Consider the following 17,024-nt stretch of genomic DNA (forward strand, 5'->3'; position numbering starts at 1 on the left):
GTGGATTTACCGGGAATCCTTTGTATATAGTTGGAGCGTAACCCAGGATGGACTAGAGACTGTTAAGGACTCGGGGTAGGACAGACCCCTACCTGGTTACGTCTCCCTGTGTTGGTGAAATGGACACCTTTGCTTTTCTTCAAAGACTGCACCCGGTTGCGGACATCCGTGACCATCTTATTGTGTTTCCTTATTGTATTTTATTGTTCTTTGATATACCTTGTTATATTTTTCTAAAAAATGTTTAGTCCCGGAGTACTAAATTTCACTAGGGGGGAGTGTGACACCCCAGGGGTCTGGTTGTCACAGTGATAGAGATATTACGTCTGAGAGCAGGTGGGAGGTCCTTTGGTCAGGGATCCTGTGCATGCCACACCTCCTGCCCAGCCTTGGGAGGGGAAGAACTTCCCCTGTATAAACCCGGGGCTGAGGCAGAGTGATTGAGTCCAGGAAGAGCAGAGACAAGAGCAGCATAGGAAGCAGCAGAGTCACAAGGAGTCAGGGGCTGGCAGCTAAAGAGCTCGCCCTGACTAAGAAGATTCTTTACCGGACCCGGAGTCCGAGGCTGTGGGGACTAACTTCTACCCAGCAGCAGAATCCGTCAGGCAGGGGATTTCAGGTCCCCTGGCCCAGAAGCCCGAAGGCCCCGAGTCACCGGCCATACGGGTGAGCACCACACGGTACACTCAGGGACGTGGGCTACTTACATCAGCTTCTAGCAAGGTAGCCAGAAGAGTACAGTCAGCTTGGGAGGCCTACAACTACGCCTGGCCAGGGGAGATCCCATCTGCTCAAGGACTGACCAGGCCCCGTTCGCTAGCAAGTACTCCGGGAGGGTCTATCGTTGTTATCAGTAAAGACCCTGAACGCTACCATACCGTCTCTGAGTGGTTCCTGCTACCCCCATCATCCACGTCGGCTGCCCTGAGGCCATACCCCTCCCGTTGGGGGTTATACTATCACGCTGCACCATCCTTCCACCGGCCTCAGCGGTCTGCCCTGCAGCAGCAGCCCCCTGGCTGCATTCAACGGGTGGCGTAGTCATCAACCGTTTTCTACCGCTAACAGACTGCCGTCCAGTTTGACTCCCTGGGCACGGACCGGGTCACCGCCACGAGACTACAACCCTAAACAGATCCGGCTCCGGGTAAGCTCCCGCGTGCGCAACGCAGCGCGACACAGGCCCAGGGGCGCGTCAAATGCATAATGATATCAAGAATTTACCAGCACTGAATTTTCTTATCCTGCTTTGCACCTCTTTGCAGCAGATGCTTCCCCTGCACCACCTTCCCCTTAAAAACAAGACATTTTACCATTCAGAACCCTAGAAAAGTTGGATAGTATGGTGGCTCTTATTCCATCAGATATTTTATATGTATGTATCTGGAAAAGAATAACTAAAATGGACAAACAACTATCGATATAAAGTGAATCAGCAAGACGCTGCGTACAAAGCAACCTACTTCTTACCCTCATTAAAACATTGAAAATAACATTAGACTATCTCCTCTGTCGGCTCAGAAGAGTAATTTTCAGCTGCACTTCTGTATGTGCATTATAACCTCGCAGCTTCTCCTTCCAGGACAGTGGGATATCGATCAAAGTTCTGTACAGACATGAAAAATTCACCAAAGCCTTTGTTTCTGAGTCTTCTTTTCCAGACCTTCCTTTATAGGGTTTCACTCACTGCCATATATTAGTAAAAATAAAGAAAAATCTCCTAAATCGTCCTTTGGTTCAATATCCGATACTGGATGACAGACGCCAATAAAGTATCCATAGGGTTATCACTCAGCCGCAAAAATTGCTCCTGCAGATCTTTGCTCTATTTCTTATGCACTTTATTTGTGAGACTGGTGGCCCTCCAAAAAAAAATCTTCAGCCTTTTTATTAAGTGCTAGTTTTCATGGTCTTTACACGTGGCTCACAGGATCCTCGGGGACGTGGCTTTAGGCTGCTCTGCATTATTATTAACCTGTGAGCCCCAGCCCCTTGGAAAAAGCCATAAAAGCTAGCAATAAATAAAAAGTCCCATATCTCTTGAACTGTATGGCGGGTATGGGAAATAAAAAAAAAAGCTGAAATACTCAGGAGAGCTGCGGGAATAAAATCAGATGGCAGAGGTTGAAGTCACTGCAAAAGCAGCCCCTGCCTCCTCCCTGAAATGAAGAGTCATCAGTGATGCCCGTTGCAGGGGCTAGACTAGTCCATGCTCTACTATGCATGCAATTCCGATGTATGCTCAGTACGAGCTCCCTTCTTACTGTACAATATTCTTCTTGGTGCACAGTGACAGTGCGCTCCCTCGCCAGCTCTAAATAGAAGTGATTAGCCGAAAAGAAAGTGCACTGTCAGTGCACATTCTTAGGAAACAACGTGGCAAGCAGAGACCATCCCCACCCCTGAAACAGATGGCACTTTCAGGGTCAGGGCTGGTCTCTGCATGCTTGGTTCTCTCCTTCCAATGCACACTGACCATGCACTCTCTTGCCGACTCGTCACTTCTTATTAGAGCCGGCAAGGGAGTGCACTGTCACTGTGCACTAAGAAGGGAGCTCTTACTGGAGCTTGACAATGAAATTGACAACTGACGCATGCTCAGTAGAGCAGGGACTAGCCCAGCCACTGAAATAGACATCACTGATGATGCTTCGTTTCAGTGTGGTGACAGAGGCTTTGGCAGTTTGCATATCCAATATCCGCAATAGATGGGTAAAATATTAAAAATAAAATAATTAAAAAATAAAATAAAGCAGTTTGATTAGAAAGAGAAGGATATTGACTTTTTAATTAAACCATATTAGAAAAACTATTATATTATTAAAATAAATAGAGAGACAATTAGGATGAAACTCAATATTAGTTTTGGACCACCCCTTTAAGCTAAGTAGTGGCCATATTGTGTAGCCTAAACATTCATTTGGTGCAAAAAACAATGATTTGGTGTCTGCTACATCTGTAGGATGTCCCCCTGGGGTTCCCCCCGTCTAATAGCAGTACAGATACAAGATAAATGATGGGAAATGTTTCATTAGGGTCAAGCAACTTCAGTTACCCTCCAGGACCCTAGTTATTACTGTATGCATCGGCTATAGAAGTAAACAAGGCGCTTTCTGAGTATTAAATATAAACTTTATATGAATGGGTGTAGACGCTTCTCATTTTTTCAATATATGCATTTAAAATGTGATTAACAGAATATATAGGAGCTTCACAGTTTTATCATCTTTCCTCCCATCGGTCTCTCTCCGGCTCTTCCACTTTTCTCCCGATACTTTGCCCTCTCGTTATCGTAACGCAAGTAAACGAGGACGACCCCCGCTCGCCATAGCACTAATGAAGTCCAAGCATAACACCGGCAGGCAACTCACAAAGTCCAAAGCGGACACATGGGTATAACAGCAAGGATATAGGATACTGATACCATATATTTAAGGATCTTTTTTGTCTTTTTTTTTTGTATATAAAATCGGCATTGTATAGGATTTCATTCACACAGGCACAGACAGGGAGTTTCGGCTTTGGTGGTAAGGGGTGTCACATCTGTGTAACTTGTACGACGTATATGTATATATGTAGAATGTATAGGTTGTTGAGGTGTACAGAGGTTAGTTAGGTAGCGGTGGATCTCCATACTGCGTAGGGTCCTTAATAAGAAGTGTCTTTCCAGCACTTTAGAGTCTGCAGCCCAAAGAATCTGTCACAACAGGGCTACACATGGGAAGATACGAGTCTTTCTCCATCGGCGCGGTATCCTCAGTCAGCGTAGATGATAAATCCCGAGAACGTGCTGTATTTGTTATTGTTACCGCCATGGGCTTTGCCACCATCCAGTTTTATATATACTTCATCGCCGGGCTCCAGGTGGAGGACCACACTGTTACTGGCATAGTCGTAGTTCTGGTCGGCATCCTGTGCGATTGCGCTCGCCCGGACCTGAGAAAAGAAGAACGAGAGTGAATCATACGGATCATATAGACCAACTTACAACGTAATATCAGTGTTCATATGGATTGGCCCATACTGACATGGACGCCATCTTTTCAGTTTTTACACAGCGAAAAACACTTAAATAATAACTAAACTTTCATTATTTTTTTTTATTAATTTTGGCCAGCATGGAAAGTTATGCAACTTTTTAAATCACTTTATTGGAGGATTTGTTTTCTGTCTTGTAAAGAAAAAATATTGCAGGTAAGCGGCTTCCAAACCCCGGCTATTCCCCAGTCTATTTCCCTGCCTTCAGCTGCATTGATATCAGTACATACTCAATAGGAGTACAGATGATGGCAGTGATGGGTCTTCTCCTCCGTGTGCTGGGCTCATCAGAACAATCTCCTGCGGCAGTTAGTGAGACATGGGAGATATCTCCATCCCCAGACTTAGTGAGACATTGGTGTTGAGCTGACTCATTACTGCCATCATCAGTACTCCAAATGAATACAGTCTGATATTACTGTAGCTAAAGGCAGTAAAATTATATTTATTATTTAACGGCCTTCTTTGAATTGACATCGAGCCATGGCGACTTGATGGATGACCTATCTGTCGGAGGATCGATCTTGTGCCTAGATAGGTCCACCAGGGTCTTCTCCACCATTATCTTGATTGTATCAAGCCATCGGGTTGCTGGTCCTCCTCTTCACCTTGTTCCTTCTATTCTTCTGACCATGATGTCCTTCTCCAGTGATTGCTCTCTTCGTATGATGTGTCCAAAGTAGGCAAGTTGTAGCTTGGTGACCCTTGCTTCGAGTGACATGTCTGGCTTGATTTGTTCCAAAATTGATTTGTTTGTTCTTGCTATCCATTATATTGATAACATCCTTCTCCAGCACCGCATTTCGAAGGCATCAATTCTTCTTCTGTCTTGTTTCTTTATCGTCCAGGTAAAGACAAGGCCAATAGATTGGGTAAATGCCTGGGTTTGGAAGCAGCTTTCAATTCTTTATTGGAATGAAGACAAATCCTCTAATAAAGTAATTTGCAAAGTTTCAGAACTTTCCGTTCAGCACAAAATTTCTAACACAAATCAATAAAAGTTTAGTTACTTATTAAGAAGGACCGATGTTCGATACTTGCCAATCACACACACAATGTGACCATTACCAGTCCAGGTCGCCTCCCACAGTGTGTGGAGCCAGGATATCCTTTAAAGGGAGTCAGACATTAATTGCACACACACTGCCTGCCTTTGGGTGTTGGCAAAGAGCCCATCACATCCCCTTATTTCCTGGGCACCTGGCATTTCCTGCACCCCGATCCCACCCCTAGCTCATGTACCTATGACACGGCATCTTTACAAGATCCAGCTACAATCAATAAATTACCTGTACATTGTATTATTTGGCCATTATTACTTGGCCACCATATGGCAGAAGCTAGAGGGGCACTAAAAAGAAGGGGCTCCGCAGGACATTATTCAACCTAAGGATGACTCTGAGTATATTTAGAGGTGCTATCCAAAAAAGTATTCCTAATAGGATAGATGATAAATGTATCATCAGTGGGAGCCTCAAAGTGCTGTGCACATGCATCACTACCACTCCATTCACTTCTATGGGTCTATGGGAATGATAGTGCGCATGTGTAACTCGAGTCAACGGAATGGTATTCAGCATGAGCACCGCCGCTCCATTCTTGTGGAGCGGGTCTGTGGAAAGAAGATAAATGTTAATTTTGGGATGAAGTCTTTATAACTTAAAACCCCTGTTTTAAAATAAAAAAAAAATCCTAAACTTATATATCCCAAGTGGGATTTAAAAAAAAAAAAGTTTAGTTTATGTACGGGGGGGAAAAAAAGTACAAATGTTAAAAAGAATAAATATTTGATATGCATATAAAACATGATGAAAATATATTCAGTATCCATGAGAATTGATACTGAAAAAAAAGTAATATCCATCAGAATGGAAGAAGGCAAAAAGAAAATATTTGACATTATATAAATTCAATTTGAGTAACTATAAATTACTTTTTCAACTTTAAAGCTTTACAATCAGAACTGTAAATCCTTTCTTTACTTTATTTATGGCCCTTCAATAGAAAACAACATATTCCGCCGCCCTGTACAGAGATTTTCATCAGCCACTGTTCTCACTAGCCGTGCAAAATATTAGAAAACCCACAAAACCGTGAGAAAACCTATAAACATCATGTAGATGTTATCGAAGGTTAGATTTTAATTCAGGATCCCAGTTCAGATCATCATGTTATCCAGCATCAACATTAGAAGCACGACCCCTGAAAGGCTGACATACTCTTAGTCGTAACTTTTATATCTAAATGTTTTGTTTGTTTTTCAATTTTTCATATCACTATATTTATTTAAAAAAAAATCTGAAATCTTGCAATTTTTACAAAGGCCACTATGCTTAATGCTGGACTCAAACTTCCTGTTCTGTAAAGAAGACTTTTCAGCAGTCTGGTTATCATTAAAGGCAGGATGACAATGACTGATAATACCTCTATATACAGTAGATAATACAGATTCCATCACTCACAATAGGTAATACCACAGCTCACCGCCTGCCCCTCCTGTACAATGACTGATAACACCTCTATATACAGGTGATAACACAGGAGCCACCATTCACAATAGGTGATGTCACAGCTCACCTCCTCCTCCTGTACAATGACTGATAACACCTCTGTATACAGTAGATAACACAGTATCCTCTATTCACAATAGCTGATGTCACAGCTCACCTCCTCCTCCTGTACAATGACTGATAACACCTCTATATACAGTAGATAACACAGGATCCACCATTCACAATAGGTGATGTCACAGCTCACCTCCACCCCCTCCTGAACAATGACTGATAACACCTCTATATACAGTAGATAACACAGGATCCTCCATTCACTATAGGTGATATCACAGCTCACCTCCTCCTCCTGTACAATGACTGATAACACCTCTATATACGATAGATAACACAGGTTCCATCATTCACAATAGATGATGTCACAGCTCACCTCCTCCTCATCCTGTACAATGACTGATAACACCTCTATATACAGTAGATAACACAGGATCCATCATTCACAATAGGTGATGTCACAGCTCACCTCCTCCTCCTGTACAATGACTGACAACATCTCTATATACAGTAGATAACACAGGATCCTCCATTCACAATAGGTGGTATCACAGCTCACCTCCTCCTGTACAATGACTGTTAACACCTCTATATACAGTACAGACCAAAAGTTTGGACACACCTTCTCATTTAAAGATTTTTTTCTGTATTTTCATGACTATGAAAATTGTACATTCCCACTGAAGCCATCAAAACTATGAATTAACACATGTGGAATTATATACTTAACAAAAAAGTGTGAAACAACTGAAAATATGTCTAATATTCTAGGTGCTTCAAAGTAGCCACCTTTTGCTTTGATGACTGCTTTGCACACTCTTGGCATTCTCTTGATGAGCTTCAAGAGGTAGTCACCGGAAATGGTTTTCACTTCACAGGTGTACCCTGTCAGGTTTAATAAGTGGGATTTCTTGCCTTATAAATGGGGTTGGGACCATCAGTTGTGTTGTGCAGAAGTCAGGTGGATACACAGCTGATAGTCCTACTGAATAGACTGTTAGAATTTGTATTAAGGCAAGAAAAAAAGCAGCTAAGTAAAGAAAAACGAGTGGCCATCATTACTTTAAGAAATGAAGGTCAGTCAGTGCGAAAAATTGGGAAAACTTTGAAAGTGTCCCCAAGTGCAGTTGCAAAAACCATCAAGCGCTACAAAGAAACTGACTCACATGAGGACCGCCCCAGGAAAGGAAGACCAAGAGTCTCCTTTGCTTCTGAGGATAAGTTTATGCGAGTCACCAGCCTCAGAAATCGCAGGTTAACAGCAGCTCAGATTGGAGACCAGGTCAATGCCACACAGAGTTCTAGCAGCAGACACATCTCTTCAACAACTGTTAAGAGGAGACTTTGTGCAGCAGGCCTTCATGGTAAAATAGCTGCTAGGAAACCACTGCTAAGGACAGGCAACAAGCAGAAGAGACTTGTTTGGGCTAAAGAACACAAGGAATGGACATTAGACCAGTGGAAATCTGTGCTTTGGTCTGATGAGTCCAAATTTGAGATCTTTGGTTCCAACCACCGTGTCTTTGTGCGACGCAGAAAAGGTGAACGGATGGACTCTGCATGCCTGGTTCCCACCGTGAAGCATGGAGGAGGAGGTGTGATGGTGTGGGGGTGCTTTGCTGGTGACACTGTTGGGGATTTATTCAAAATTGAAGGCATACTGAACCAGCATGGCTACCACAGCATCTTGCAGCGGCATGCTATTCCATCCGGTTTGCGTTTAGTTGGACCATCATTTATTTTTCAACAGGACAATGACCCCAAACACACCTCCAGGCTGTGTAAGGGCTATTTGACCAAGAAGGAGAGTGATGGGGTGCTACGCCAGATGACCTGGCCTCCACAGTCACCAGACCTGAACCCAATCGAGATGGTTTGGGGTGAGCTGGACCGCAGAGTGAAGGCAAAGGGGTCAACAAGTGCTAAGCATCTCTGGGAACTCCTTCAAGATTGTTGGAAGACCATTTCCGGTGACTACCTCTTGAAGCTCATCAAGAGAATGCCAAGAGTGTGCAAAGCAGTCATCAAAGCAAAAGGTGGCTACTCTGAAGAACCTAGAATATAAGACATATTTTCAGTTGTTTCACCCTTTTTTGTTAAGTATATAATTCCACATGTGTTAATTCATAGTTTTGATGCCTTCAATGTGAATGTACAATTTTCATAGTCATGAAAATACAGAAAAATCTTTAAATGAGAAGGTGTGTCCAAACTTTTGGTCTGTACTGTACATTAGATAACACAGGATCCACCATTCACAATAGGTGATGTCACAGCTCGCCGCCTCCTCCTCCTCCTGTACAATGACTGATGACACTTCTATATACAGATGATAATACAGGATCCACCATTCACAACAGGTGATGTCACAGCTCACTTCCTTCTCCTGTATAATTACTGATAACACCTATATATACAGTAGATAACACAGGATCCACCATTCACAATAGGTGATGTCACAGCTCACCTCCTCCTCCTGTACAATGACTGATAACACCTCTATATACATTAGATAACACAGGATCCACCATTCACTATAGGTGATGTCACAGCTCGCCTCCTTCTCCTCCTGTACAATGACTGATGACACCTCTATATACAGATGATAATACAGGATCCACCATTCACAGCAGGTGATGTCACAGCTCACTTCCTCCTATAATGACTGATAATACCTCTAATTACAGTAGATAACTGTAATGGGTGTGTCAGATGTGACAGACAGTCACCCTGTAGTTGGTTGCAGAAGATCTCTTCGTTTGGCATTACAGACACCTTCTTAGATCTGTCTCACTCTAGGACGCAGAGGTTACCTTCCTCCTGCTAATTGACACCCAAGTCTGGGTGTTTAAATACTTTCTTTGCTACAGAGAGGTGCCAGTGATATTCACATGTTCCCTTGTGAAGGCTTGGAGCTATTGCAGTCTGCTTACTTCCTCTCAGGTGCTAGGAGGACGTGCAGTGTAATCTCTCTGAAGTCGGCTCAAGCTAAGTTACTTTCCCCCCTGTTTGTGTCCCTTGTTGTCTTTAGTTGTTAGTGGGGACTGACTAGTGCTCATTCCCCCCTTCGCTATCCAGGGCCAAGCTCTAGGGAAATACAGGGTTTAGCTTCCTGTGCGGTGATTGGTGAGGAACCAATATAGGAGACAGGGTGATATCAGATCAGCCTAGGAGGTCTCCACTCCCCCTTTCCCTAGTACCTGGGCTCCCTTCCCCTCTTCCCTTCGTGTTGCACTTAGTCTTTCCCACATCTTGCGTGACAATAACAGGATCCACCATTCACAATAGGTGATATCACAGCTCACCTCCTCCCCCTCCTGTACAATGACTGATAGCACCTCTATATTCAGTAGATGCAGTTATATGAAAAAGTTTGGGCACCCCTATTAATCTTAAGCTTAATGTTTTATAAAAATTGGTGTTTTTGCAGCAACTATTTCAGCTTGATCTATGTAATAACTGTTGGACACAGTAATGTTTCTGCCTTGAAATGAGGTTTATTGTACTAACAGAAAATGTGCAATCTGCCTTGAAACAAAATTTGACAGGTGCATAAGTATGGGCACCTCACCAGAAAAGTGACATTAATATTTAGTAGATCCTCCTTTTGCAAAAATAACAGCCTCTAGTCGCTTCCTGTAGCTTTTAATGAGTTCCTGGATCCTGGATGAAGGTATTTTTGACAATTCCTCTTTACAAAACAATTCCAGTTCAGTTAAGTTTGATGGTCGCCGAGCATGGACAGCCCTCTTCTAATGATCCCACAGGTGTTCAATGATATTCAGGTCTGGGGACTGGGATGGCCATTCCAGAACATTGTAATTGTTCCTCTGCATGAATGCCTGAGTAGATTTGGAGCGGTGTTTTGGATCATTGTCTTGCTGAAAGATCCATCCCCTGCGTAACTTCAACTTTGTCACTGATTCTTGAACATTATTGTCAAGAATCTGCTGATACTGAGTGGAATCCATGCGTCCCTCAACTTTAACAAGATTCCCAGTGCCAGCATTGGCCACACAGCCCCAAAGCATGATGGAACCTCCACCAAATTTTACTGTGGGTAGCAAGTGTTTTTCTTGGAATGCTGTGGTTTTTTGCCGCCATGCATAACGCCTTTTTGTATGACCAAACAACTCAATCTTGATTTCTTCAGTCCACAGGACCTTCTTCCAAAAAGAAATTGGCTTCTCCAAATGTGCTTCTGCATACCTCAGCCGACTCTGTTTGTGGCGTGCTTGCAGAAACGGCTTCTTTCGCATCACTCTCCCATACAGCTTCTCCTTGTGCAAAGTGCGTTGTATAGTTGACCGATGCTCAGTGACACCATCTGCAGCAAGTTGATGCTGAAGCTCTCTGGAGGTGGTCTGAGGATTGTCCTTGACTGATCTCACCATTCTTCTTCTCTGCCTTTCTGATGTTTTTCTTGGCCTGCCACTTCTGGCCTTAACAAGAACTGTCCCTGTGTTCTTCCATTTCCTTACTATGTTCCTCACAGTGGGAACTGACAGGTTAAATCTCTGAGACAGCTTTTTGTATCCTTCCCCTGAACAACTATGTTGAATAATCTTTGTTTTCAGATCATTTGACAGTTGTTTTGAGGAGCCCATGATGCCACTCTTCAGAGGAGATTCAAACAGGAGAACAACTTGCTACTTAAAGTGGCCACTTTAAGTAGCTTTTCTCATGATTGCATACACCTGGCTATGAAGTTCAAAGCTCAATGAGGTTACAAAACCAAAAAAAGTGCTTTAGTAAGTCAGTAAAAAGTAGGTAGGAGTATTTAAAACAAGAAAATAAGGGTGCCCATACTTATGCACCGGTCAAATTTTGTTTGAATGCAGATTGCACATTTTCTGTTAGTACAATAAACCTCATTTCAAGGCAGAAACATTACTGTGTCCAACAGTTATTACATAGATCAAACTGAAATAGCTGCAGCAAAAACACCAATTTTTATAAAACATTAAGCTTAAGATTAATAGGGGTGCCCAAACTTTTTCATATAACTGTAACACAGGATCTACCATTCACAATACAGTCGGTACGGAAAGTATTCCCAAGAAGACTCATGGCTGTACTAGCTCAAAAGGAGGCTTCTACTCAATACTGAGCAAAGGGTCTGAATACTTATGACCATGTGATATTTCAGTTTTTCTTTTTTAATAAATTTGCAAAAATTTCTACATTTCTGTTTTTTTTTTCAGTCAAGATGGGGTGCAGAGTGTACTTTAATGAGAAAAAAATGAACTTTTTAGAATTTACCAAATGGCTGCAATGAAACAAAGAGTGAAAAATTTAAAGGGGTCTGAATACTTTCCGGACCCACTGTAAGTCAGTATATTGCTGCTAATATCCATGTGATCAACAAAAAGTAAGCAGCTCCCTTAGTGTGTGTGTATAAGTGCGTATGTGTGTAGAAATCAGAGAAGGAACTACACAATAAAAAGTGTGCACATCCAAATATATATATAAATTGTTCTATTATATTGTAAACACAATACAAACAAAACACTGATAAAACCAATTGAAGAAGACCTTGAAATGAAGAGGACTAGAAAACGCACAAATAGGGTACAATAACCCAAAGAGACACTGATACCAGAAGCAATACCTAAATTGATGGACAAATGATCACAAATAAGCAAATTCTACACAGAAAGCAGAATGACCATGACGTCCTGGAAACTCTGCCAATAAGCAAATACCAAAATATATGAAATGCAAAATGAGTTGCACTCTCTATTATATTGACTGCTGTGCCCATTGTTGTTGATGGTACAGTGAGTAGATGCTGCTGCATCTCTATGCTATGCAAGCGATCAACCTGCAAAAAGTGAAAGTCCCATAGTGGAACAAAGTGGAAAAGTAAAAAAAAGTGACAGAAAGTGGAAAAAAAACTAAAAAAAAAAAAACTATAAAAATATTTAAAAAGGGGTAACAGGGATCAGTGCCTGTAGGAACTAAAATGGTAACTGAAAAAGATTTGGGTGGATGGCAAAGTACACTTTAGTGACCAATGCCAGGCAGCTGCTGCCAAGGCAAATAAAATATTGGGATGCATTAAAAGAGGCAGAGATGCTCATGATGAGAACATAGTTTTGCCTCTATACAAGTCCCTAATGTGGCCGCACTTAGAATACTGGGTACAATTTTGGGCTCTGGTGTATAAGGACATACAGTAGCTGAAGTAGAGCGGGTGCAGAGAAGAGCGACAAAGGTTATTAAGGGGATGGGGGAACTGCAGAAGATGGGTTATCAAAATTAGGGTTATTCAGTTTGAAAAATGAAGGCTTAGGAGCGATCTTATTATAGTGTACAAATATATGAGGGAACAGTACAGAGATCTGTATAATGATCTTTTTACACCTAGGGATGCGACGGTGACAAGGGGGCATCCTCTAGATCTAGAGGAAAGGCTGACAGATTCTTTATAATACAAGCAGTGAGACTATGGATTCTTTACTGTAGAAGCAATGTATTTTTGATGTATTCGTTACTGTAAGAGATGTGATATTATAGATTCTTTACTCTAAAAGCAATGAAACTATGAATTCTTTACTGTTAGAGCGGTGGAAGTATGAATTCTTTACTGTACGAGCGGTGGAAGTATGAATTCTTTACTGTAAGAGTGGTGGAAGTATGAATTCTTTACTGTAAGAGCGGTGGAAGTATGAATTCTTTACTGTAAGAGTGGTGGAAGTATGAATTCTTTACTGTAAGAGCGGTGGAAGTATGAATTCTTTACTGAGAATATGGATTTAGTTAACATGTGAATTATTTACTGGGCAAACAGTGGAACTATGAATTCTTTACTGTAGAAGCAGTGGAAATATGGATTCTTTATTGTACAAGCAGTGAGACTATGGATTCTTTACTGTAAAACAGAGAGATTATAAATTCTTTAATGTCAGAGCAGTTAAAATATGAATTCTTTACTGTACAAGCAGTGGAACTATGGATTCTTTACAGTGAGATTATAGATTCTTTACTGTAAGAGCAGTTAAAATATGAATCTTATACTGTACAAGCAGTAGAACTATGAATTCTTTACCGTAGAAGCAGTGGAACTATGGATTCTTTATTGTACAAGCAGTGAGACTATGGATTCTTTACTGTAAAAGCAGTGAGATTATAGATTCTTTACTGTAAGAGCAGTGAGATTATAGATTCTTTACTGTAAGAGCAGTGACACTATTTATTCTTTACTTTATAAGTAGTGAAACTATGAAACTTTTTGCCGTATGATGTTGCAATGACCGATTCATCAAAAGAAGGAGGGCCTAGATGCCTTTCTTGGTACATATAATAATACAGGATATAAGTATTAGATTTTGTGATGAGACGCTGATCCAGGGAACTCGACTGATTGCCGTGTGGATCAGAAAGGAAATGTCCCCTAATGTGTGGCAATAAGAGTCTGCCCCATGGGGGGTTTTTTCTTCCTCTGGATCAATGTTGGGCGTTTATAGGTTGAACCTGATGGAATTGTTTCTTGTTTCAACCTTAAGAAACTATATTGGTCGTCAGCCACCTTCTTTAGAAACTAAGAGGCGACTTAGAACATCTTTGCTCTATCTGTGATCACTGCCTGATACTTTGAATAAGGTCCCATCAGACTCTTTCTTTCAGTTTCTTTCCCCCTTAACATTGTGTGTTCTCGGAGAAATACATCTATTCATAAACAAGGCTGGAGCACGTTTCATTTACTACAGTAATTAGGTTTCTTGGAAAAAATTAGAAATTGAGAAAAAAAAAATCCAAACGCCCCCTTTAATACTAAACTTAGAACGTCTGATAAAAGTATCTGGATTCTGAGACATTTTCAAAAAATATCTCATGTTGTGCGCGCACTTTAACTTTCCTGCCAACACGCAAGTCAAAGTAATAGGAGAAGAGTTCAGAACACACTCAGCGAAGATGTATCGCTGTCTCTAGCTTTCATCCCTCGCCATGTATCTGGTGTTACCCACATTCAGATAGAAGGCTGTGCCTGTAACTAGGTCACATTTCAGACATGTGCCTTTCATCGCTTCTGTCCGATATCAACGGCTGTGATCAATATTAAAGGGAATCTACTGTTATACTGCAGGTGAGCTGCCATTGTGCACCAAAGGCTTGTGCATGTGGGTCCATATTGCACCTCCGATGATGAGAAGAATTGTGCCTTGATTTATTCCATCCTATGCCATTTGTAGGTACCATGCAGCGGATCGTGGATAAATGCTCCTATACTTGTGCCATTCCCGAAGCCTCTACTGATTAGTAAACTGCACGTGCCGCAACGCAAAGTAATGTTGTCACCGGGGCCAAAAATCAGAAGAGGCGCGGGGGATCTCGCAGGTAATTTTGCAGGACTCTAGTCCGATGGCCTTGGAGTACCAACAAGGCAGCTGGATTAGGATTCCTGCAAATAATCTTGCTCAACTTTAGTACCATATAAAAGGACCATAGGGACTACATCTGCAGCTGTCAATATAACAAAAACTGGAGCAAGTTGAGAGAAGAGCTACCAGAATAGTGAGCGGACTGCAAACTATGTCCTACGAGGAATGGTTAAAGGATCTGGGAATGTTTAAGCTCGCAAAAAAGAGAAGATGTAATAGCTGTCTACAAATATCTGAAGGGATGTCACAGTATAGATGGATCATCCTGAGGCCACGGCCGCACTATCAGTATTTGGTCAGTATTTTTCTCAGGAGTAGGAGGCAAAACCAAGTGAGGAACAATCAGAGAAAAGGTATAATAGAAACAAGTCACCAATTCTGCATTTATCACCCACTCCTGGTTTTGGCTCCCACTCCTCAGAAAAAATACTGACCGAATACTGACCAAATACTGATAGTGGGGCTGTGGCCTTATTCGGATTTCCATATGAAAACATGAGAAGCAATGGAATGAAACTGAAAGGGAGAAGATTAGATATTAGAAGACACTTTTTGACAGTGAGGGTGATCAATGAGTGGAACAGGCTGCCACAAGGGGTGGTGAGTTCTCCTTCAATGGAAGTCTTCAAACAGAGGCTGGACAGACATCTGTCTGAGATGGTTTAGTGAATCCTGTATTAAACAGGGGGTTGGACACGAGGATCCTGGCGGTCCCTTCCAATTCTAACATTCAAAGATTCTAAAAGAGGGCGAGGGCTTTAAATGTGGCCCACGACCCATTTCAATGTTCTATCGGCCTCTTTGCAGCAGAGAGGAAGCAGGGCATATACACTCCCTATCTATTATAGTCAGGGGCCGACATATCATTAGTGCAATCTGTGCAGCTGAACAGGGGCCCGAGAGTTAGGGGGCCCATTTCTATTTCCAAATTAGGTGAAATTGTGCATTAAGATGAGATATTGGACTGCAAAGGGCCCATATACTGTTCTTGCACAGGGGCTCTTTTCAGTCTGCGTGTGTGACGCCCCTGAGGGTTCGACCGCCACAGGGATGCTGCACTTCTTTAATGGAGTGTAGTGTTCCTCCACTGAGGTAAGGACGGCGTGATGATCAGGACCCTTACTTCACATCCAACAAAACACATCACCACCAGAGGGAGCTAGAATGCACTAGGTGCTGCCCTCCTGGTTACAGGGAGACTGGGGAACACAAAAGTGATAGGAACCAGTTAGTGGGTGAGGGTGGAGGACTCACAATTTAGTGACACTGTAAATTTAATATTTAATAAAAAGCCATCTTGGTTCTTGGTCTTTGTTAGTCAAATCTACTGGCTGTCATGTACTGTGATTTCCTACCCTGAAAGTGGATCCTGTGTGGACCTGCGGGGGATGGAGACACGGCCCTAGTCCCTAGGCCTTCGGACGATGGGCAGGCGGGAGATAAGGAATATCTCAGCCCGGACAAGGACCATGAGCAAGAAGGCCCAGAGCTCTAGAGTGTAGCTCCCAGCAAATGGGTCCCGGGGAGGATGCAGACGGAGCGGTGTACACCACCTGTCCTCGCCTACCTGATCTATTCAGAGGGATTCCGGCTGCAAGAGGGGTACCGGCCCCCGACACCCGACCTTGCTACTCCATGTCCTGGTTGGGAAAGCCCGGTAGGCCCTGAGGATCCCACCGGGTATCGGAAGGAGCGGAGCTGCCACCCGTGCCCTTGTTCTGAGAGGAGCTCAGAGGGAGACCCGGCCTATCTACACACACACAGATGGGAGAGGATGAGGTCTGTAGTTCAGGAACACTCTGGTGCGTGGTCCTGATCGAATGCTGGACTTGCTCGGAGGTAGACGGACCCCCGTCCCTGGTGGCCGCAGGACTCCACGGGGAGTCACCTTCCCGCTGCCATCTCTGATGTGAGTAAAGCCTTGGAAGTTCACCCCTATGGCCTCTGGACTGTTTATTCTGCGCCACACCACACGACGCGGCGCCAGTACTCCTCTACTACTACCCCTTCCATCCTGTCTGCCTGCCCTGAGGCCTTG

At 42.8% G+C, this 17,024-nt stretch overlaps 1 protein-coding gene across 1 annotated transcript in view; it reads right to left on the reverse strand.

Moving 5' to 3' along the window:
* Positions 1-1,222: 1,222 nt before the first annotated feature.
* The window catches only part of C1QL3 (complement C1q like 3), a 68,981-nt gene continuing 53,179 nt past the window's right edge, over positions 1,223-17,024 (reverse strand). Inside the window, exon 2 of the mRNA XM_073677457.1 lies at positions 1,223-3,936. Within this exon, the coding sequence (XP_073533558.1) occupies positions 3,757-3,936 (180 nt within the window). The 3' untranslated portion in view covers positions 1,223-3,756. The remainder of the gene's footprint in view (positions 3,937-17,024) is intronic.

The sequence above is a fragment of the Phyllobates terribilis genome, unplaced genomic scaffold, assembly GCF_046119375.1.
Source record: "Phyllobates terribilis strain yellow unplaced genomic scaffold, ASM4611937v1 Scaffold_4__5_contigs__length_816908805, whole genome shotgun sequence".
Taxonomy (NCBI): domain Eukaryota; kingdom Metazoa; phylum Chordata; class Amphibia; order Anura; family Dendrobatidae; genus Phyllobates; species Phyllobates terribilis.